Source organism: Esox lucius, chromosome 23 (assembly GCF_011004845.1).
Source record: "Esox lucius isolate fEsoLuc1 chromosome 23, fEsoLuc1.pri, whole genome shotgun sequence".
NCBI lineage: Eukaryota > Metazoa > Chordata > Actinopteri > Esociformes > Esocidae > Esox > Esox lucius.
The window spans coordinates 18,239,496-18,263,313 of NC_047591.1; the positions used below are offsets into that span (position 1 = coordinate 18,239,496).

Below are 23,818 nucleotides of genomic sequence, written 5' to 3' on the forward strand. Positions count from 1 at the left end.
ATTGAAAACATTGTGATTAACCAAAATCATGTACCATAATCAGTGCACATCAGCGCTGTTCCTCCAAATAGTAACTCATGTGATCGGCAATACTACTATATATTTGGTTTTAGTCAGGCATTTCTTAATTTAGACCTTCACTATATACATGGTTACACCCCCTATATATAAGGGTGCCTCTATGTAGTCCTACCTATAGAAATCACTTCCTATAATTTAAGCACCATTTAAGGTGAACATTAACAGGTGGTGCAATGCTACCGTAACACCGGCTCTAAATGTCTCAAAGTCTTGCTGAGGGAGGCTTTCCATAGGGTCGTTAGCCAAACCCTCTCAGCCCTGCCGCACAATTCCTATTCTCCTATGGTCCAAAGGTCAGTGGCTTACCTGACGTGGCAGGGTACTCTCTGATCTCTGCATGGTGCTGACATAGGCAAGGGTGGGGAGAGACAGAGAGTTGGAGAGACAGAGAGAGGGAGAGACGGAGAGATGGAGAGACGGAGAGACAGAGAGAGGGAGAGACGGAGAGATGGAGAGACAGAGTTGGAGAGACAGAGAGGTGGAGAGAAAGAGGTGGAGAGAAAGAAGTGGAGAGACCAAGAGGTGGAGAGAAAGAAGTGGAGAGACCAAGAGGTGGAGAGACAGAGGTGGAGAGACCAAGAGGTGGAGAGAAAGAAGTGGAGAGACAGAGGTGGAGAGACCAAGAGGTGGAGAGACGGTGGGGGGTCCAGAGTGATGTTGATCGGTAGAAAGGTGGTGTTTGAGTGCAGCAGGGGCGATGTTTGGTACAGCAGCGGAAACCACAGAAGACGATGAACAGAAGGAGACAAAAGACAAAAAGAACAGACGTTAGTAAAAAATAAAAATAATAAAAATGATAATCCTAAACGCATCACACCCACGGACTCCATCACAATAGAAGCCGTGCCAAAGACACAAAAGCATGACGAGCAGACAAAACGAGTTGGGGACACATATGACAGGCAAGCCTATGGCAAGCAAACTCGTGCACACACACACACACACACATGCATGTGCACAATCCTCACACAACTCAGCAAGCGGCCTGGGTTAGAAGAGATTTTAACAGGGATGCCCAGGACGGGGCGGGATCATTGGCGAAACAACACACGTCATTGGGCAGGTGGACAGAAAATAGCAACCGATGCTTCCCATTGGCCCCAAGCTCAGAGAGAGGCCACCGCAGAGCTTTGACAGGTTGAGCAAGCGTCTCAAACAGCACTCTGGTGCCTTCGGATGGCACTTCTCCGACACGCTAATAGGCACCCATACACGCGGAGTAGGGTGCCATTTGGGACACGCCAGAGGGCCCGACAACAAGGAAAGCTGCTTACAGAAGAGTGCAGGAGAGGCGTGTTTGATTAATAAAGCTTCAGGGGCAGGCAGCCATAGATTGGCATTTTAAATCAATCAAAGCCGACAGGGCACTGTTGCGCAAAAACTGCAGCTCAGAATTTTTGCTACATGAACAGACCACACACCCTCTCCACCCAACACGAGGACAGAACCGCAGGAACGGAAACGGCTGAGTATGTCACAACTTGGTGCCTATTTCATCACAGCCCATTGTGTGGCCCTGTATCGCCACGACAACACCCAAAGGATCCGGCAGAGTTCAAGTCTGCCACAAGCCTTTCTCCAAAGAGGCCGAGGCAAGCCATTCACCCACACAGCCCTTCCACACAGGACGTTGTTTGGTTCAAAGCATGTGTGGGCAAGGTCCCTCACCGCAAGGTATTAGTTTGCTTTGCAGATGCCCAAGAAAGCAGGAGGATCTTGATGATACTGGAATATCCCTATTGATTATACCAGTTAACATTACCCATAGGGTGATGATAAGTTGGCCTGGTTAGAGGGTGAATTTGGCCTGGATAGAGGGTCAAGTTGGCCTGGTTAGTGGGTGAAGTTGGCCTGGTTAGTGTGTGAAGTTGGCCTGGTTAGTGTGTGAAGTTGGCCTGGTTAGAGGGTGAATTTGGCCAGGATAGAGGGTCAAGTTGGCCTGGTTAGTGGGTGAAGTTGGCCTGGTTAGTGTGTGAAGTTGGCAGAGGTGAATGGATATAAAACAGAGAAAACAGCGGGAAGAGAGCAGAAATAATCTGTGATGACAAATGGGTGTGAATGCGTTGTTGGCGCCTGTATCAACTGACTTGGGAAACAGACAACGCAGCTGGTGAATCTCAATAGGACCACTGTAACTTGAGCTGTCCAACCAGCAATGCGAGGAACAGGCCTCTGTATGTGTCTGCCTGAACAAATAACACTGCAGGATTGGTACAAAGACACACCAATGGCTCTATACAAGTAAGACCAGATTATTGCCAGTGAATTCAGAACCTATATACAATACAGCAGGGGCGATAGTTTCAATGTGCAGTATGAGTAATCCACCATAAACCCATAAAATCTGGTTTAAAATATCTCCCCAGTGTCTAACCTATTTTTTATGTGATAGCATCTTCCATGATATAACACGAGGGAAAACATGAAAGCTGTATTTCTTTCCCAGACGGTGCCATTTCCTTTGTCTGGTTTTCTAGCTTTCATCTGAGGAGGTTGATATCACCAGTGAGAGGACAGGCCGGGGGTGGGGGGGGTGGGGGGGATAGTGACCACCAGGAGAGAAGAGTCATAAAATGCGCTCTAAAAGAAGTGCACCATAGAAGGAACGCTGACCCAGACTTTGCCCTGCAGAGACTACCAAAGCAATAACATCCGGTGCTGACAATGACAAATGCCTAATTATAGGCTGAATATGAGTTTCCTTTTTCTTAGAATGAAACTAGTACTAGTCTTAAGGACAAATCAGAAAATGATCAGTTCAGACAATGACAAGCTGGCCAATCACCAGTGTACAAAAGAATGCACTGTGCAATCAGCAATACATTTTTTTTTTACATCCAAACCATTCTGTTGTTGGGGTATGCCCAACAACCTAAAAAACAGATTAGCTGCTTTTAAACATAATTAAAACACCTCCGGAAAGCCTGGGCAGTTACTTTTACATTAAACATTATTGGGAAATATGCTGAACCAAAATCAGCATCTATCCTAAGGCAACTTCACCTCACCCATTAAAACTGTAAGATTTTACTGCGGTGTGAAACACTAGACTATTTAGGCACATTTCTAGTCTTTTTATGGAATGTGTCTTTCATCACAGCATTTCTTTTACCTTAGTATTTCATTTTAATGTGTAGCCTAGATTTTTCTCAACCCCAGGGACAGTGAATAGTTTAGGGTTTAGGGGCAAAACTTGAAAGGTTTTACTTCCTTCCTGTCCCAGAAGAGACAAACTGTACTTACGTAAGACAGAATGCCATGGCATATTACATAAAGTTTATACAAGTCTCTGACCCATTTTCCTTTGGTAGAATGGGAAGGATATGATTCACTAAGGCTTCTATCTACTCTATCAGAAGAACTCAGAAGGAATACCAATATGCTAAACTAATCAACTATAAGACTTAAAAGGTCACAATGTAAGATAACTAAATTAACAACGCCAAAAAACAGAGAGATGTAGTCTATTCCCCTTTTCAGGTACATAGGATTGTGACCCATTGTCTGCATTGCTAGGTTTGTGTTATTCTCTATGTTAGTGTGTTGTTCAGAACATGACCAAAGGAATCCCCCCCAGGCCAGCTGGAGTAATAACTTCATATTCTGCTGACTGTGACATCCCGTGGCACACGATTTACTTTCTTTGGGGAATTAACCTACAGGTGTTTGGTTCAAATCTCAGACTTTTGGGGGAAAAAATGTGTTGCTTGACCAAGGCACTTGACCCAAATTGCTCCAGAGGTGCTGAAAGGTGCTGACCCTGGCCGTGACCACACCATGTAGACTGGATAACTATGGCTTTAGACTGGATGATGATGGCTGTTTCCTGGATGACGATGGGTGTAGCTTGAAAGATGACGACGGCCGTAGCCTGAAAGATGACGACGGATGTAGCCTGGATGACTTTGGCTATAGACTGGATGACTATGGCTGTAGACTGGTTTGGGGGGCCCATTGCTGTCCCTGTCCTTGTCCACCTGGTCATACTTTTGACCTAGTCTAGAATCAAATAGACTCTGGATTTAGCCCAGAGAAATGTATTTATTATTCCAATTGGACTCTTAATATCTCACCCGGCACAGCCAGAAGAGGACTGGTCACCCCTCTGAGCCTGGGTCCTCTCTAGGTTTCTTCCTAAAATTCGGCCTTCTTAGGGAGTTTTTCCTAGCCACTGAAATTCAACACTACTGTTGTTTGCTCCTTGGGGTTTAAGGCCGGGTGTCTCTGTAAAGCACTTTGTGACAACTGCTGTTGTAAAAAGGGCTTTATAAATACATTTGATTGATTGATTGATAGACTGTATGATGATGATAGCTGTAGCCCGGATGATGACGATGGCTTTAGACTGGATGACTTTGGCTATAGAGTGGATGACTATGGCTGTAGACTGGATGATGATGACGACGGCTGTTGCCTGGATGATGACAACAGATGTAGCCTGGATGACGATGGCTGTAGCCTGGATGAAGACAATGGCTGTAGCCTGGCTGATGAAGACGGCTGTAGCCCGGATGATGATGATGGCTGTAGCCTGGATGATGATGATGGCTGTAGCCTGGATGATGAAGATGGCTGTAGCCTGGCTGATGAAGACGGCTGTAGCCTGGATGATGAAGATTGCTGTAGCCTGGATGACGATGATGGCTGTAGCCTGGATGATGATGATGGCTGTAGCCTGGATGATGATGATGGCTGTAGCCTGGCTGATGAAGATGGCTGTAGCCTGGATGATGATGATGGCTGTAGCCTGGATGATGATGATGGCTGTAGCCTGGCTGATGAAGATGGCTGTAGCCTGCATGATGATGATGGCTGTAGCCTGGATGATGATGATGGCTGTAGCGTCTAATTGGCAGACTGAGTATTCACATACCGGCAGTAAGGCAAGGCAGATGTCTCCCCTGTCCCAGTTGTGTTCATTAATATGTAATGAACTTCCTGGTAATGTAAAACCGTAACAGGCTGATTGGGGTACTCCGGCTCATAGCAAATGGAATGGAGTGAACCAAACGGTATCAATCAGAGTCTGTGTGTTTGACATCATTCCATGTATTCTGTTCCATCCTAAGAGCCCATCCTCCCTATTTAAAGTGCCACCGCCCACCAATGACTGCCATATCTAAGAGGCCCCTTGATGTGGCTTCTTCACTTGAGCTGCTCTTTCACTTGGTTAATTACGGTAGCTGTGGCTTGCATTACTTCCTGCACAAAGTAACGAGGTTATGAAGAACGTCAATAGCACGCTGGAGTTTATGAGTGGTTGAAGGAGGGTTTGTGACTGTGTGTGACAAAGCGGGGGAGAGAAAGAGACAGAAAGAGTTAGAAAGCCATAGTACTGAACGTAGCAGTGATGTTCTCTAGTTCGCCTGGCTCTATGCTGTATCCACCATACGTCCCTAGACAGACTAAACCTTCACTTAGAATGTGTCTCCCCAGGGAGTGTGCCAACTGGGCCGGCCGGGCCTTTCAGATCATAATGAACAAAATTACATAGACAGGGTGGACGTGATCCTGGATCAGAACTCCTATTCCGGGAGGCTTGATGCGGTTCGTGCGGCCCCTGAACACCTCCTGGTAGTTTTCCGCCACTCTGTGTTGTGTGTCCGGTCTATTGGGACATTCAGCACCGGTGGCGGAACAACCTGAAAAGGCCAAACAACCGAAGAAGATGGAGCCGGAGGTCCCTAGTTTTATTGCCACACAATCACTCCCTCAGCATGTTGGTGGACTTTCCGGGCTGCGAACGTCAGCTTTGTGAAAACAGAGCACTCAAGAAGCTTCTCCGTAAAACATTAGACAAATGGATCCAAACGGGTCAGTGATCCAAACAAATGCTAAATCAACACTTTGTTGACGCCGTAACTAAGGCAGGTGAGACATTCAAGCCTGGTCAGCACCACTGAACTAATCATTTACGTCAATACCACAAAACAACACACTGAAGTAAACTAATCTTTAGTTCAGTGTGTTGTTGGTTAGCTTAAATATAAAGCATTGGAAAGAATTATATTAAAAAAGGCTATTGCATTCATGCAGACACAGGTGTCAAATTCTTGACGATGATATTTCCATGGCAGTCCATACTTAAAGTTACACAGTTGCTATGGTAATCTTCACAAAGTCCTTTGTAGAAAGCCAGGTTATAACTATAGAAGCTGCCGATTCCCTTCAGAAGTACTTCATGTCACAATTCTAAAATGACTACTAAAATGACTACTATTAACAATTCTCAGAGGACATTTAACTGACATCCCTAACCGAAGGTACTTAACAGTTGGAATGACTACATTTTCAAACTTTTGGGGGGCAGGTCAACTTATAGAAAATCCCATTTATAGAAAACCCTATTTTGACAAGGAGGATATGAACAATAAACAAGACCTGGATCAAAGAGTTTTGATGAGACAGACACTTTTACTGGTCATCACCTTCGGAATATTTAGATTCTACTGGTTGCAAACAAGAAAAGCTTTAAATCAAACGCGTTCTGAGGCAATGTATTCATACACACAACTGTGTCAAAGGCTTCCTGAATCATCTTGGGTTTCTGTTCTCATTTCAAGGTCGAAATGTACCTTTCACAACAAAGCCTTACACAAGCTTAAGGTAGCTGGGTAGTTTCACACGAACAATATTTGACTCTATTTATTCCCATAAAGCCAAAGCCTTCACTAATAAATCTCTGGTGATCACTGCTATTTATGAGTAATAGCTCTGTTAGAACTCAAAGTCCCCCAATCCAGAGATTCCAAGGTGCCTGTCTGAGGGAAGAGGAATCACTGGGCCTATCCTCCCAGTCCAGCCAGACTAATGCTAATGATCTAATTAGAAGCACTCAGACCTGAAGTAGCAGGTCCAGTCTCTGGGTCCCACCAGGCACCTTAGCCCCTACATCTGAATTACGGGCCCTGGTAAAAAAAAAAAAAAAAAAGGGCCAGAGCATCTGTTTGAGACTAGGGTGCCATTTGGAATGGAACCTATTTCACAGTTTGCAAAGCCAAAGCCCAAATTCAACCACTGGCTCGGGCTAGGCAGCAGCCATTCTTGCGATAGCACTTCTAAATCATGTAACCATAAGACTGCTCATGGATATCAGAAAACTTGTGTTTTTCAAATTTGTGTTTTTATCCTCGTCCGACGTACAGTGGATATAAAAAGTCTACAAACCCCTGTGAAAATGCCAGGTCTTCGTGATGTGAAAGAATGAGACAAAGATAAATCATGTCAGAACTTTTTCCACTTTTAATGTGACCTATATGTGAACAATTCAATTGAAAAACAAACTGAAATCTTCGAGGGGGAAAAATGAAAAATAAAAACCTTACAATAAACTGGTTGCATAAGTGTGCACACCCTCTTATAACTGGGGATGTGGCTGTGTTCAGAATTAAAGTCATTACACACCTGCCATCATTTAACATTTTCTTAGTTGCATCTCAGAGCAAAAGCCATGGTCCGCAGAGAGCTCCCAAAGCATCAGAGGGATCTCATTGTTGAAAGATATCAGTCAGTTCTGACTGTGTGCTGCATGTGACAACAATCTCCCACATTCTTCATATGAATGGGCTATGCGTTAGGGTGGCAAGATGGAAGCCTTTTCTTACAAAGTAAAATATCCAAGCCAGGCTGAAGTTTGCAAAAACAAACATCAAGTCCCCCAAAAGCAAGTGAGAAAATGTGTTATGGTCTGATGAAACCAAGGTTCAACTTTTTGGCTATAATTCCAAAAGGTATGTTTGGCGCGAAAACAACAATGCACATCACCCAAAGAACACCATACCCACAGTGAAGCATGCTGGCAGCATCATTCATTGGGGCTGTTTTTCTTCAGCTGGAACCAGGGCCTTAGTCAGGATGGAGGGAATTATGAACAGTTCCATATACCAGGCAATTTTGGCACAAAACCTTCAGGCATCCGTTAGAAAGCTGAAGATGAAGTTCAACTTTCAGCACGACAATGACCCAAAGCACACATCCAAATCCACAAAAGCATGGCTTCACCAGAAGAAGATTAACATTTTGGAATGGCCCAGCCAGAGCCCAGACTTGAATCCAATTGAAAATATGTGGGGTGATCTGAAGAGTGTGCACAGGAGAGTCCTCGCAATCTGACAGATTTGGAGTGCTTTTGCAAAGAAGAGTGGGCAAATATTGCCACGTCAAGATGTACCATGCTAATAGACTGCTACCCAAAAATACTGAGTGCTGTAATAAAATCAAAAGGTGCTTCAACAAAGTATTAGTTTAAGGGTGTGCACACTTATGCAACCAGGTAATTGTATGTGTATTTGTGTATTTGGGAATACATTTGCAAAGAATTTGAAAATACTCAAATGAACAATGAGTTTCCCTCTGCTACAATTTGGCAAACTAAGCTATTCAAATACAGCTAAAAACTAATAAAATACACAGAAATACATGAATTTAAATACCAGAGAAACACAAACAAATATGAAACCATGTCTGACAGGCACTGTAAACAAGCCACAAAGGAGCCTAGTCGAAGATGGAAGTCGCTCCATGGAAATAAGTTCACGGCCCAGCCATCCCAGTTCAGCAGACAGAGAAGACCATACAGACGGACGCTAACAAATGCTATAAGACAACATAGATGACAATGCATCTCTGTTAGCCTCAGACACTAGCAAAGAACACAAACTAGAACGCATATGATAGACAACCATTTCTAAAATCTGGTGATCTTACAGCAGCCAGTATCCACACACAGTCACCAGACAGACAAGCAAGCACAGAGGAACAAATTAAATCCCCACTCCCACTGACTAACCACGTGTCAGCAATTACAACAGAGGCGCGCTTGCTGCAAGTCGCTATGGATACGAGCGTCTGATAAATGACTAAAATCCTTAATTCCTTGCGTGACAACAGTTCTAGGCAGTGTGGCAGAACCACCAGCAACACAGAAGTCAACACAAACAAACATCTCCACCCCAGACAACCAAACCCGTCAGTCAAGCAGCGCCAGCTGTCGGTCAGGCTTGGGTTGAGGCGAGGAAATGATTACCGGTTGACGAGTGAGGGCTGCCTGGCGGCGATGCGTCGGCTGTTGCGTGGCGGGACGAGTCCAGATACAACCAACTACCGAATTCACACACACAGAATGAGAGAACGGGCTGGGGAGCACAGTCCCTTCCTCTCCGTCTTTCACACGCAGCCCTGCTGAGAATTTGCCCCTCCCTCCCTCCCTCCCTGAGTCTCTCTCTCTCTCTCTCTCTCTCTCTCTCACCCTGCCCCCTGCCCTCTTCGCTTGTTGACTCTCCCCATCTGCTTTTATCTTCCTGTGTATTCAAAGTCACTCCTTCTCAGGAGATAATTTGGTTTTGCTGCCGTCTCTATGAATCTCTTCTATCTAATGTATACTTTTTGTTGGTTGTTTTGCTCACACACACACAGACACACACACACAAACAGAAACAGTATATACAATCCCGTTTCCAAAAAGATTGGGGATGCTGTTTATAATCCAAAGAGAGACAGAAGGCAATGATGTGCAAATCATTTATCCCAATATTTAATTGAAAATAGTACAAAGACAACATATCAATGTTGAACAAGAGAAATGTTATTGCTTTTGGAAAAAAGATATGCCCATTTTGAATTTGATGCCAGACACATGTTTAAAAAAAGTTGGGACAAGGGCATGTTTTTTTACTGTATTGCATCTCCTCTTCTTTTAACACTACTCTGGTTTGGGAACTGAGCAGACCAATTACTGTAGTTTTGAAAGTGAAATGTTTTCCCATTCTTGCTTAATATAGGATTTCAGCTGCTCAACAGTTCGGGGTCTCCTTTGTCATATTTCTCATTTCATAATGCGCCAAATGTTTTCAATGGGGGAGAGGTCTGTACAGCAGGCAGGCCAATTTAGCACCCAGACTCATTTCTACGCAGCCATGCTGTTGTAACACATGCTGAATGTGCTTTGTCATTGTCTTGCTGAATTAAGCAAGGCCTTTCCTGAAAACGACATTGTCTGAATGGCAGCATATGTGGTTCAGCATTATTGGTGCTTTCACAGATGTGCAAGTCACCCATGCCATGTGCACAAATGCACCACCATACCATCACTGATATTGGCTTTTGAACTGTTCAGTGATAACAAGCGGGATTTTTGCAATTTTACTTTGATCAACTTTAATCTTAAATTGTTGCACTATTTGCCCACGCAGTCTTTCACAGAGTGGTGAACCCCTTCCCATCTTCTGAAAGACTCATCCTCCCTGGGATGCTCTTTTCATAAACAATCATGTTACTGACCTGTTGCCAATTAACCTAATTAGTTGTGAGATACTCTACAAGTATTTTATTTTGCATTACACAACTTTTCCAGTCTTTTGTTGCCCAAATTCAAAGTGGGCATACATTTTTCAAGAAACGATAAAATTTCCCAGTTTCAACATTTGATATGTTGTCTTTGTACTATTTTCTATTGAATATAGGGTTTAAATGATTTGCACATCATTGCATTCTGTTTTTCTTTACATTTTACACAGTGTTCAAACTTCAAAACAGGGCTTTACTTGCAAGCCAGAAAACACAGATGCACATACACTTGAACACACACACACACACACACTCATTCACAAACAAAACAACACTCAGTCTCAGACTGAGTGTGCCTGTTAATTCAGGCCCCTCTGCACCATTACTCCCTACGCAAGCCACCTAATTTCTCCAGCCGTCCCAGAAAAACACACACCCAAGCAGGCCGCTAATGAAGAGGCCACAACCTGACTCAGGCCATCTCCATCTTATTAAGGACGATGTTTGCGTGTTCTGCTCTTTTTCCATTAACCTGCTCACCTCAAACCACAGGCCGCTCTCAGGTCTAAACTTAGTCTGACAGCTTTTGTCAAAGACCCGGCGGAGAGAACCGGTTAGAGTCTAGCAGTGTGGGGACATTGTGAGGACAGTGAGACTTCTCTGCTCTCCAAGGCTCTCTGTTCCATTTTAATTTCTCTGCTATGAAGTGATAAACTGAGCAGCAAGGCAATTATATATGTACAGTGAGGGGAAAAAGTATTTGATCCCCTGCTGATTTTGTACATTTGTCCACTGACAAAGAAATTATCAGTCTATAATTTTAATGGTAGGTTTATTTGACAACCAAAAAATCCATTAAAATGTTATAAATTGATTTGCATTTTAATGAGTGAAATAAGTATTCGACCCCTCTGCAAAACATAATTTAGTACTTGGAGGCAAAATCCTTGTTGGCAATCATAGAGGTCAGACGTTTCTTGTAGTTGGCCATCAGGTTTGCACACATCTCAGGAGGGATTTTGTCCCACTCCTCTTTGTAGATCTTCTCCAAGTCATTAAGGTTTTGAGGATGACGTTTGGCAACTCAAACCTTCAGCTCCCTCCACAGATTTTCTATGGGATTAAGGTCTGGAGACTGGCTAGGCCACTCCAGGACCTTAATGTGCTTCTTCTTGAGCCACTCCTTTGTTGCCTTGGCCATGTGTTTTGGGTCATTGTCATGCTGGAATACCCATCCACGACCCATTTTCAATGCCCTGGCTGAGGGAAGGAGGTTCTCACCCAAGATTTGATGGTACGTGGCCCCGTGCATTGTCCCTTTGATGCGGTGAAGTTGTCCTGTCCCCTTAGCAGAAAATCTCCCCCAAAACTCCCCCATAGCTTCCACCTCCATGTTTGACGGTGTGGATGGTGTTCTTGGGGTCATAGGCAGCATTCCTCCTCCTCCAAACACGGCGAGTTGAGTTGATGCCAAAGAGCTACATTTTGGTCTCATCTGACCACAACACTTTCACCCAGTTCAATCATTCAGATGTTCATTGGCAAACTACAGACAGGCCTGTACATGTGCTTTCTTGTGCAGGGGGACCTTGCGGGTGCTGCAGGATTTCAGTCCTTCACGGCGTAGTGTGTTACCAATTGTTTTCTTGGTGACTATGGTCCCAGCTGCCATGAGATCATTGATAAGATCCTCCCTTGTAGTTCTGGGCTGATTCCTCACCTTTGTCATGATCATTGCAACTCCAGGGGATGAGATCTGTTTGGAATCTGATTGATTGATTGCTTCTGTGGACAGGTGTCTTTTATACAGGTAACAAGCTGAGATTAGGAGCACTCCCTTTAAGAGTGTGCTCCAAATCTCAGCTCGTTACCTGTATAAAAGACACCTGGGAGGCAGAAATCTTTCTGATTGAGAGGGGATCAAATACCTATTTCACTCATTAAAATGCAAATCAATTTATAACATTTTTGACATGCGTTTTTCGGGATTTTGTTATTGTTATTCTGTCTCTTACTGTTCAAATAAACATACCATTGAAACTATAGACTGATCATTTCCTTGTCAGTGGACAAACGTAAAAAATACGTTTTTCCCCTCACTGTATAAGGAAAACGGTCTATATTTTACGAGTCTGTCTCGTGGACTCAGATTCTGCCTAGTCTAGGACGAAACAATCAAGGTGAATGGAGAACTGGCTTCATCTGTGTCCACAAAACTGTCCTAATGTCTCCCCAGTGGAGTGGACACAGCAGTCGGGGACGCAGTCTAGGGCACCAGTCGGACTGGTAGAGATATTAAACAGTAGTATATGCTTCAGTTTGGACTGTAAAGGCTTAAAACATACTGAAATAACAAAGAAATTGGTTTATTCATTATGTTATATTTCATGGGCCTCATGTTGTCCGCCGTCTGGGACTCAGTCCACTAAACCCAGAACCAGACGTGAGGGCCCAGAATGCAACGCCGGAAACATTCAGCATGTAAGAGTCCCTGCACCTGGGTTGTGTTCTGGTTGTGCGGAAATACCTGTACGACACATGGCTCAGACGATCAATTATTTACATCCAATGTATTTAACAAAGCCCCTTTTTATGTCAGTTGTCACAAAGAGCTTACAGAAACATGGTTTCCTGGGCACAAAGCACACACACAACAGTCAGGAAGAACGTAGAAGAACGTAGAAGAACATAGAAGAACGTAGAAGAACGTAAGGGGCGAGTGATACAAGGGTACTACTTGTTAAGGACATGTCAATAAATGTTTGCACTCTTTCAGTGGCATAGCGCTGATCTTCCACACAATGTAAATTAAGCTAGGTGATATAGTTACTGTTTGCTTCCACAAGGCACAAATCAGTCAATGTGTTGGTACCTTTGAGACCGGGACACAAGCATAGACGTGTTTGTACGATAGGTTTAGGGAACGATATGTAAAACTACCATCCAGAGATGGTAAAACTACCACTGGTAAAATGCTTTGACAGACAAAATATTCCAAGCCCCTCAGGAATTTCTAAAATTGTACAGAAAGTGCATGAACATGATAATTCTTTCAATATTTGCCCCTGTCCTTGGCAGCAAATTGCTTTTGAGAAAGAATTCGGTCTATATGTAACTCTGTGACACTGTGCAGAATTATTTAAAATCCAAACCTGAAGACAAAACCATTTCCCAACTCTGCTATACATTCTCAGTCACCACCTTCACAAAGACTACTGTGTTGTCTGTGGTGGTGCACTAAACATCTAGCGTGGTGTGAAGGGCCATGATTAGTGTACAGAAAGACACAGGATTCCCACACACCTTAGCCCATGTCTCTCACATGGCTGGGTGAGGGTCAGAGACAACAGAAGAACAGAACTTCACCCTATCAGAACTACAGACAAAAAACAATAAAACATCCTGTATTCACTACAACGACTGATCGAAGGCTCATTTGCAGTTTCATAATAAATCCACTTAAGAGTAAAGAAAGAATCTGTGCAGAGAACTCCCAATGAGCCTGAACTGAAACTTCAAACTTTAAAGGGACAGTTCACCTAAAATTAAGCAGAAATATTTTGGGGATATTGACATTTCATTTATCTACCAGACACTCTTGTGCAAAGTGACTTACAGTAGGTGGTACTTACATAGTCATCCTTTTTTCACGCCAGCCGCCCATTGGAATCAAACACCCTGGCATTGACAAGTTCCATGCTCTACCAAATCAGCCAAAGACAACATGCTTACATTGTTATTTCTACCCAAAATTAAAAAGGCTTAGCATATGGAGAAAGTGGTCCGATAAAATGTTTGACATTTAAGATAGAAGTGAATTACTGCCTGTTTAGTGTCCAAAAAGCTCTGTAAAACCTCAACTTCCTGTCTCGGTTTACAAGTCCCGGAATAATGTCAATGTAACAAAAGACGCTGAAAAATGACAGATATCCATCTGTCTGATCTCCACAGTACCTACCTTCATACCATCCTAAGTAATGGCTTGTTCCCCACCCCCCAAATACAGAACAATGGATTATTCCTGGTCAAGACTGCTGGAGGACAGCAGAGAAACAAGAAGCTTTTCTCAGCGGTTATCCAATCAGACCTATAAGAGTTGTGTACCACCTACTGCGATTTAGAAAGACGCTACAGCCCAAAATCTAGACGTCTCTTCTGAAACCCAGCTCTGAAGTCTTCTGGCTACGTTTGTGCCGTTTGTTGAGCAAATTCCTCCCACTTGTCAAAGCTGAGGCAAAAAGGGACGTCACGGCAGCATTGCAAGTTTGTGATGTGTCAGTCACATGGAGGTCCATCTGGTTTCCTGTTTACTCCAAGGGCCGACTAGTAACAATGTGCTTTATCATCTGTTTTGGCTGGCTTTGTCAACATTAGCCTGACTCACTGTCATGTTGAAGCCACAGAGCACTTGAAGTGGGTGTCAATCTGTATCTACACCACAGGAAGAGAGGAACTGGTGGATGGTTATTTCCTCCTTTATGTTTCGTTACAATAAAGTTAATATTTATCTATTGCTTAGACGGCAGAAAATGCTGGTATTGCATTGTGAGTGTGTGTGCGCGTGGGTGCGCTTTTGTCTGTGTTTATTCCTGAAGGGAGTGCTTGTGGGTATAATTAGAGGATGCTGAAATTCATCAGTCAAAACCTGGACTCCAGTCACATCACTGAAAGCCTTCAATTAACTGCTTCTCTCCACGCCGGTCATTTAGCAGAGTCTCTCAAAGACCGTCAGTTGGAGCCGATCCCAGCAACCCTGGTCTTTGTTTTTGTGTTTGCCACTGCTCTGTCTTCGGTTTAGGTGAAGCGCGTCCATGATGCGACCCCTGGGAAGTCCTGCGCGGCCTGCCATCACAGCAGTCATTCAGCTGCATGGCAGTCTCAGTGGACCGATGCCACCAACTATCTGCACACCCAAGGATAGTTCAGCAATTAAATACTCCCACAAGCATAGTTGTCGGTACACATCACTCCCGCTCCTTTATTAGCATAAAAGAGTTGGAGACTGTCTTTTTGCCCTCCTACTGTAATCACAGTTATGAGAGCAAAGCCATTGTGTGTGAAGCCCCTTAGGAGAGAGGCTGTCCTGTTATCTCCCAAGTCATCTTTAGATATAATTGCCTTTGCACCAGCCAGAGGAAAAGCCAATGAGGATTACGATTAAGGTGAGATAATGTTTCTCCAAAATCAGAAAGCTCATAGTGAGACTCTTCGAAAGTACTGGATTTTAGGGGGAATTCTACAGGGCAAACCACCATTTATCTGGGTCCAAATCGCACAGAGACAGAGGTTTGTACATAGTTGCGACCTGCGTGAATAGCCAGAAATGTCCAAATAATCACAAACACTGAATGTTGTCCTGGATCAAGGTTGAGAAAGGTGTTGAACACAGCCAGCGTTCTCCAAGGCATGTGACCAACCCATCTAGCATCTATATAGCATGGGTCCCATCTTAACAGGGAACAATGATCAATGATTATCACATTAAAACGGCCACACCACATTAAAAACATACTGTTCTTAAAAAGGTATCTAATCTTAGTCTAAAAGTAACCTCACCGTGTCCAAAACATTGCTGCCAGCACACAATCCCAGTTGTTTGGGAAGGTGGGGTACACCGCTCTGTCTGTTTACAATGAGCTACAATCGATGGTCGCTCCTATTTCGTCTTCCTAACCAGTGACTTCTTGGCACGGTGGCTCTTTTCAGATGGAGGGCAATTCCAGGTGGACCGCCATGTGACCGCCGTTTCCCCTGATGTTTCCCGGCAGGGCCAGGGCTCGAAAGGAACACAGCTTGAGTCAAAGTGACATCATACTCTCGTCCGGGACTCAAGGCTGTTCATCCAACTCTCGCGGGAGCGACGCCACAACGCCAGGCGAGCTGGATCCCTTCAAGCCACGACCCACCCGGGGCCTCGGACTGAGCCGACAACACACGGCAGCCGCGCCAGACGGCTCAACGCAGAGGCTCGGCCGAAAAATCAACAGCCAAGCGTCAGCCCTGAACACCCTGGTGGGGGCTAATAGGGGTGTCACACTTCACCTTTCACACGGCAAATAACTATAAGACGCCCAGGAGCGAGGGTGAAAGAGGAAGAAAACAGGTAATTGGCACTGTGCATCTATATAATTGGGGTTCACAAGAAAAGGCCACGCTGAGCTACTAGGACTGAGGTCTGTGGTGGCCCAGGGGTGTATATATACCGCTGCAGCATCGGTTTGAATCCGGTCCACTGCTCTCCTGTATCATTCACCCCTGCGTCTGTCCACTAAAGTTTAAACTGGAATACATAGAAAAAGTACGGGGGAAAAAAGGCCTGAGTCTGTGTGAAAGGGATCTGTTGCTACCCGCCTTGTGAGTTTATTATCCAGCGCAAAACGAGAGAAGGAACACGGGTGTCACTCACCAAAGCTTTCTCAGGTTCCCCCTGGGATTCGGAACAGGAAGAGTCCATGGCTCCACACAGAACGGCCTGTTAGAGCTGCCCGGCGGACCGCATGACTGGAAGAGAGAAATGGAGAGAGTTACAGAACACACGCAGGTGGAGAGACGGACCGTGGACAGAGAGAGAGGGAGAGAAAGGGAAAACAAGAAAACTGCACGCGCGCACAAACAATAGAAACAGAGCCACGGAGAAACATTATTGGATCCAACCACAGCAGAGCGCATCAGGACATATGCCAAAAGTTAAAGGTCACAGGGGAAAATGGAGGTCAGCCAGCCAACAGCCTCCAGGGGTCACATACTGCAATCTGCAGCTTCAACTTCTCAATGGCTCTGATGACATCTCCAGCCTCTCGGAGCACCGCTGAACTTCAACTGTGACATCCACCATCAGTTCCCCTGGCAAGCTTTGCAGAACACACTCCAAATACTTTGTTTTTCCCCGGGTCATTTATTTTCCAAGTTCTGTTTCTTTCAAAAATCCCTCCTGACAGTCTAATCCCTCCTGCCAGTCTAATCCTACCTGCCACGAAACATAAATTGATGCACTAATGTGCCTCTTCCCAACTCTCTCATCTACATAGCTAGTCACATTTTCCCCCTGGCAAATCATCCACAGCTTCCGGTCCTCTCCAAGCTTCAATAAGCGGAATGGCCAGTATCAGAGCCCACAAGGTCTCGTCTCATCTCCACAGTCTCCGATACCTCCTGCAGCAGAGCCAAACACACAGTATTTACACTGTACATTCACTGTACATACAACCAGCCACAACGGGAAAACATTTAACCCCCCCCAATTGACTGATGAGGTCAGCTTACCGGAACATGCTATGCAACACGGTATGTAAAGTATCATCTCCATTCTGTAATTTACACCTTTTGATTCTTGGTGTGTGTGTGTGTGTGTGTGTGTGTCCACAAGGACAGTATTTTTTTTAAATTCCTTGTAGGGACATTTCACCACTCCCCATGAGGAAAAGGGATAATTTTGGATTAAGTTTAAGTTTAGTGTTAAAGTAATGACTAGGGTTAGGGGTAATTATTTAGGTTTAGGGGTTTTTGGGGTTATGGTTATAGGAATTTGAATAGGAATATTGTCACCCGAAGGATATAAAAACATTTTGTGTGTGAAGGTGTATTGAACATCCGATAAGAATCCCTTTGTTTGCTTATTCACAAACATCCAGGAGATAACACAGAGTGTCCGGGAGCTAACGCTTTGTGTCCGGGAGCTAACGCTGAGTGTCTGGGCGCTAACGCTTTGTGTCCGGGCGCTAACGCTGAGTGTCTGGGTAGCCTAGACAGTAAGAGAATTGGAGCAGTAATCAAAAGTTGCCGGCAGAATTCCCAGATTTTTGCCCTTGAACAAGGACATCAATCAATGGCCAATCCCCTGGATCAACAACCGAACAACAAAGAGCCAACAACGACATCGACCACAGCAGCTGGTACTCTGGCAGTACGGTACACACAGTGTTTTTAATTAAACACAAGTAGCCTAATTACAATTTACAATAATAATACAAATAACACTAATGCACATCCAAACAGTTGTTTAATTAGTTTAATCTGTCAAAGTTGACTGCACTTTATTGTCCTGGCAGACAGAGAACAGAGAACAAGTAGCAATTAGACAGTGACACCAGAGAAGAGACAGACAGAGAGCATGAAAGCAGAATAGAACAAAAATAACACAGACAGACAGACAGAGGAGAGCAAGAACAGACTAAGAAAACAGGTTGATAATAGAGAAGAAGGAGAGACAAGACAGCACAACATGGAGGTAACAGAGTTCTAACTGAGTTTTCTCCTTACAACAGTCGCCTGATGTCACATTGCTCCTCATGGCACTTAACAATGTTCAACATTTCTTTATTGTCAACTTTATTGTCCTTCTCCAGTATAATTGGCTAGATCGATGACTCAGACACAAACAGCAACCTCCAGATCTGAACTTGTGCTGTCACAATAGCACCTGGTGCTCATTAGGAAAAAACAAGATTTCCATCTCTGAGGTGTAGTTAAAAGTGTCAATTGCTGATTTTTGACCATCCTGAGACACCAAATGGCATCAGTATCACTTTCTAAAAATAGACAGAATGGATGTTAGTTAACTCAAGAAAAGTTTAGTATATATTGAGGAGGTTTTAGTTTCTTGGTTTTACATCTGACAACACTAAACTACAGACTAGGAGAAAAAATGCCAGCAAGGCCATGACAGACATCAGCTGGATTTACCCCAATTCATTATCACTCAGGTTCAACACACACACACACACACAGACACACACACAGGACCCAAGACCCAGAACCCCCTGGAAAACTGTGGCGAATGTAAGTGGTTACACTGAAAGGACTATTCCGGTCTACATTAAATGAATGAACAACTGAACAAATGAAAGAAAAAAAAAAAAGCCCACACATTGTCTTTCAACTCCCACGAGGGCATCAGCAGAGAAATAACCAGGACAGCTCCATTCTAGAGCAGAAAACAGTCAACATCCACATTCCGTTTCAATGTCTCTCTTGTGGCTGATCCAGTATAACAAGTACATTGGATGGTGGCCTGACTGGTGTAGCAACAGCACAGAAGCCTCTGGGACACACACCTGTGATTTCCACGTAGATTAGAACGGGTGAATTGCAAGCTGAGACAGATGAATGCAAACCAAGTAACAGTCACGTTCTATCTATTTACCATGTTAAGTATTTACTACTTAACACACTGACGGTGGGCAGGTAAAAATAAAATGACTTCCTGTGAGACAATACAGTTAATAGGGCGACAAAATTGACATTCAGAATTGAAATAGAGCCAGTAAAGCATTGGCTACATAACGAGTGGGACCGAACAGCGACTTGGTCCGTTTCAGTCAAAGCCGAGAGCAAAATCATGAGGCTGATGGAGAACCAGCAGGTGTACTACGCTAGCGGAGCGACACATGAAGGATGAACTTCATTACTTTGTAAGCCCAATCATCCGTGATCGGCAGACAGACATGCCAATTTCAGGACGGGCATCCGACCGGGGCAGTCTGACTGTCAGTCCTAACGAGGGAGGGCTACCCTGGGGCAGACAAACCAACGGGACAGACCGAAAGACGCCCCCCCCCCCCCTGCAGCGGGGCAGTCGGCATACCCTCCCCAGGGTGACGGACAGCACGGGGAAAGAACTGAAACGTCTCGTTCGCTGCCGCTGCCCAGCTCCGGCCAGGTTTGCCAGCCACGCCGTTGACGCGTTAAATGCTACACGGGAGTGAAATGTGAGCTACAGAGGCTAGTTCCAGCTTATTCCACAGCCACACACGCGTTGTCTCTCACCCTCTCTCCGTTCAAATGGAAAAACAACTGGCCTTGAGTTCTTCCCTCAGGGGCTGCCGCTTCAGTGACAGACAGGGCAGGCCATAGACGCTTTCCTATAGAGACAAGTCAATGTGGCGTCACTCTGGAAATGGCAGGCAGCCTGGGACCCTGGGCAGGAAAATATGCTCGGAGGGTTTAGACAGACAAGTGCACTTTCTCGATTTGGGTCATTTTAAAATGCTACCGTCCCGAGGAATAAAGTGTGTCGTCCCATTTTGGGACTGTGCTGAAGGGGTAATATTTAGCATCTTCAGACAGTTATTTCATGTAGGTCAGAGTGTAGGCCTAAGGAATATTAATCACACACCAGCACACGTGTTCTCTCTTCGCCAGCGTACACATTGTCGCTCTCTTTCTCTCACACACACACACACACACAGACACTCGATGTATTTAGCTGTAGGGAACAGATAATAAAAAATCCAGTCTGACAATTGGTAGGGTTGGCCAGTTTCCATCTCAAGGTTTATGGTATTATAGGCAAACCATTTTCCAAATACGCTATTGACTGCAATGAAAATAATCTATTGGCAATTTCCAAAGGTGAGGTATATGGTATATTGCCCTAGGCTCCTCTGGGGTTTTAACTATGAATCTGTATTAGATGTGTAGTTATTTGAACTGTTTAACTGGATAAAATAGTGAGTTGGTATATTAAAAAAGTACCATATATCTGTCAGAGATGGTAATTACAGGTTGCAAGATAATTATTTTATTTAACCAGGGGGGTCACATTGAGATCTGAGTCTCATTCACAAGGTGGGCCATCTATTTACGAATGACTACTTTCTATTAAGGGACACACTACAGGCTGAATAAGTAATTCTCCAAGACACAGTTTAATACTAACTGTCAAACCTGACTGATCTGATTCTTTAAATTGGCGTCAGGGCGGTCACAGGTATATCGTGACCATTTATAAGTCATTATTAAGAAGTCAATAGGTCTATTCCAAATTAGGCATTTTTACTTCTGTTATTTAATATTGTACAAATCCTATGACCTATAATGACACATTCTGGTGCAATCAATTAGCTTAATTACTAAGAGCTCCAGTTTATTTAAAAATGCTAATCATATCAGTGACTAAATAAATAATAGATTTCAGAAGACTCTCAAGCTGTAGGTGTTTTAAAACTCTCTCATGTATCTTTTCCATTTTAAATTGTACATTTGTTTTTTCTTATAGATTAATTGTGGACTATATAGCGATATCCAGTCCGCAATTATGGCCTTGTTGCAAAACAACTTGATAGCGTGTTTGGAAGATTCCCACTCAACCAGGAAGTATTCGCCAGCCCAGAACACATTTAACAGAGAAGAACGCATTCCTCAGCTGAAAACCCAGACCAGAACCAGAACCAGAACCAGAACAAAACAAGGCTTCCACTGCAGCTGGCATGTAATGTCAATTTTACCTTAATAAAGATATTTTTAGAAAGTGGCTAATTTTGCATCACAAGCATACAAGTTAACCTATCCTAGCCTGTCCTTGCACATGGCTTGGCATGATTGCAGTATGGGATTACACATGTGCACACATGCACTAAAACACACACACACACACACACACACACACACATACACACACATACACACACACACAAGATCCAAGATCCAAAGACACAGTCACAGGCGAACAGAAATACACAGTCACATGAAGAGTGCCAAACCCATTCACAGAACCCACGCGCAGACTAACTGTCGCAGTGACAAATATAGGACCTACCATGAGAAGACTGCAATGGAAAGCAGTCTCCTAACAACAACACAACAGACCGCCTGACAGAGGGACATAGAGTGAATGAGGGAGAGGTAATGACATCACAACATTTTTATCCCCGTCCAATTTAAAACGTCACCCAAAGATCAAAGGCTGCGTAAGTTTCAGCGAATCTGCACTCGTCCTGTGCACGAGTTGTGTACATGTTTTACTTTTGTGTAGGGACCACAAATCCCCACGAGGATAGTAAAGCCAGGAAAACTTGACATTTTTCTGGGCCCCTGAGATATAAGGCTTTTTTGGCTAAGGTTTATTTAGGTTACAACTGCGAGTAGGTTTAGATTTAGGGTAGATAGGGAAGATATTGAATGGAAATATGGTTTAGGGTCCCCAGAAATTTAGTTAAACGTAGTTTGTGAGTGTGTGTGTGTGTGTGTACAGCTTATACTAGATTTGGAAGAACCAGTAATTTCACTTCATTTTAAGAGGCTGTTATTAAGTGACAAATAAAGTAAAAGCTTTGACAATAGCATTTTGGATGAGCAATTAATCCCCTTGCAATAGGGGAAATGGGCGCATGTTGACCACAGGGAGTAGCAAGTGAATACAAGCACCATAAGAAATTGTCATAGCTAAAGCATTTCCGGCCTCTTTATCTATGCATAATACTTCCCCAGGCTATTGCGTCATCAGTAGACTTGATGGAGCTGGTGTTGTGGAAACCCAAGCTGTCGTGGCTGAACGAGGACTAAAGCAGAGGGTTGAAGGTCCCCAGAATCAGCAAGGTCGAGGTGATGTTGGCAGTCCTCACATGCGAGTGACCTTACCGAGCAGTTTATATATAAATATATAAAGAAGTATTTGTCTTCTTTTGATTTTGACAAATCAACATACTGTGAGAGATTCTGTACGTAAGTTTCACGGATCATGGTCATATTGTCACTGGTTTCCCCCCAAATTTTTTTAGTTGTTGCCACAAATCAAAAGATTACAGTCAGTGGCCTAGAGTGGCGATTCGAGGTTTCAGCTAAAATAAATCCCTCCACTATACATCAACACTTACCTGTCAAATAAAGCATAACACATTTGAATAAATCCAATACAGAGGGAGATGCGGACTATGATCTCCAAGCTCCGGCGGTTGACGTGTCCCCCTAAAATCGTACTTGGAACAAACTCACAAGTTAAGGGCAAGCATGAGAGAATGTATTTGTCCTCCTCTTCTTTGAGTTTGTTCCAAATGGCATGCCATCCCCTAAATCAACACTTTTGACTAGGGCCCTATATGGGAAATAGGAGGCCAGTTGGAGGACACCGACGGGTGACCTGGAGCTGACAGAGCATGTCTGAGTGAATCTACATATCACCTGTGTCGAGTTACCTTGTCCGGATGTCGCTCCTCGCTGTGAGCACGGATTTTGCCATGAAACAAAGAGAAAACACAGCAGATACGGGACAAATGGTTCTTTGTTCACATATGTACGATTATAATTTCTGTATAAATGTATACTTTTGCCTCATATCTAATCACCTTATGTTTCACATTAAAAAAAAAGTGTCGTGCATTTGTGCTAATCCAATTGCGGGAAAATCCAATGTAATCCAGATTCTGCCCAGATTTTAAATATAAATGTACGATCATCTTGTCTGTAGCACTACGTGTAGGGCTCTTCAATGCTAAGCCCGGTTTACGATAAAATAAATAAGAGAGAAAGAGAAACTGGTGCCACTGGCCTTCTATATACGTTAACCCAAAAGGTCAGCAGAGAGAGCTCATGCTATTTGATACGGTAACAAATGAGGTCAGGTTTTGCCTGGTAAAGAAAACTCTGGCTTACAAAAGCACATTTTTATCAGTCAGATTCTACTTACTGGTGGGAAATTCCCACGGCACCAATATTTCAATTCTGCTTTGTGAGTCAT

General features: G+C 43.9%; 1 protein-coding gene across 15 annotated transcripts in view; it reads right to left on the reverse strand.

Annotated features, from left to right (window-relative positions):
* osbpl8 (oxysterol binding protein-like 8) overlaps positions 1-23,818 on the reverse strand; it is a 73,927-nt gene that overhangs the window by 35,838 nt on the left and 14,271 nt on the right. For 5 of the 15 annotated variants that reach the window (XM_034290076.1, XM_034290074.1, XM_034290075.1 and 2 more), the window contains 2 exons: positions 16,772-16,866; positions 388-424 (listed from right to left, as the gene is read on the reverse strand). The exons of 1 other annotated variant lie outside the window; for it this stretch is intronic. In XM_034290076.1, coding sequence (XP_034145967.1) covers positions 388-424; positions 16,772-16,819 — 85 coding nt within the window. In that variant the 5' untranslated portion in view covers positions 16,820-16,866. Of the gene's footprint in view, positions 1-387; positions 425-9,106; positions 9,261-13,997; positions 14,457-14,476; positions 14,557-16,771; positions 16,867-23,818 lie in introns of those variants that run through there. 9 more of the 15 variants (XM_034290079.1, XM_034290081.1, XM_034290084.1 and 6 more) reach the window with 9 other exon arrangements.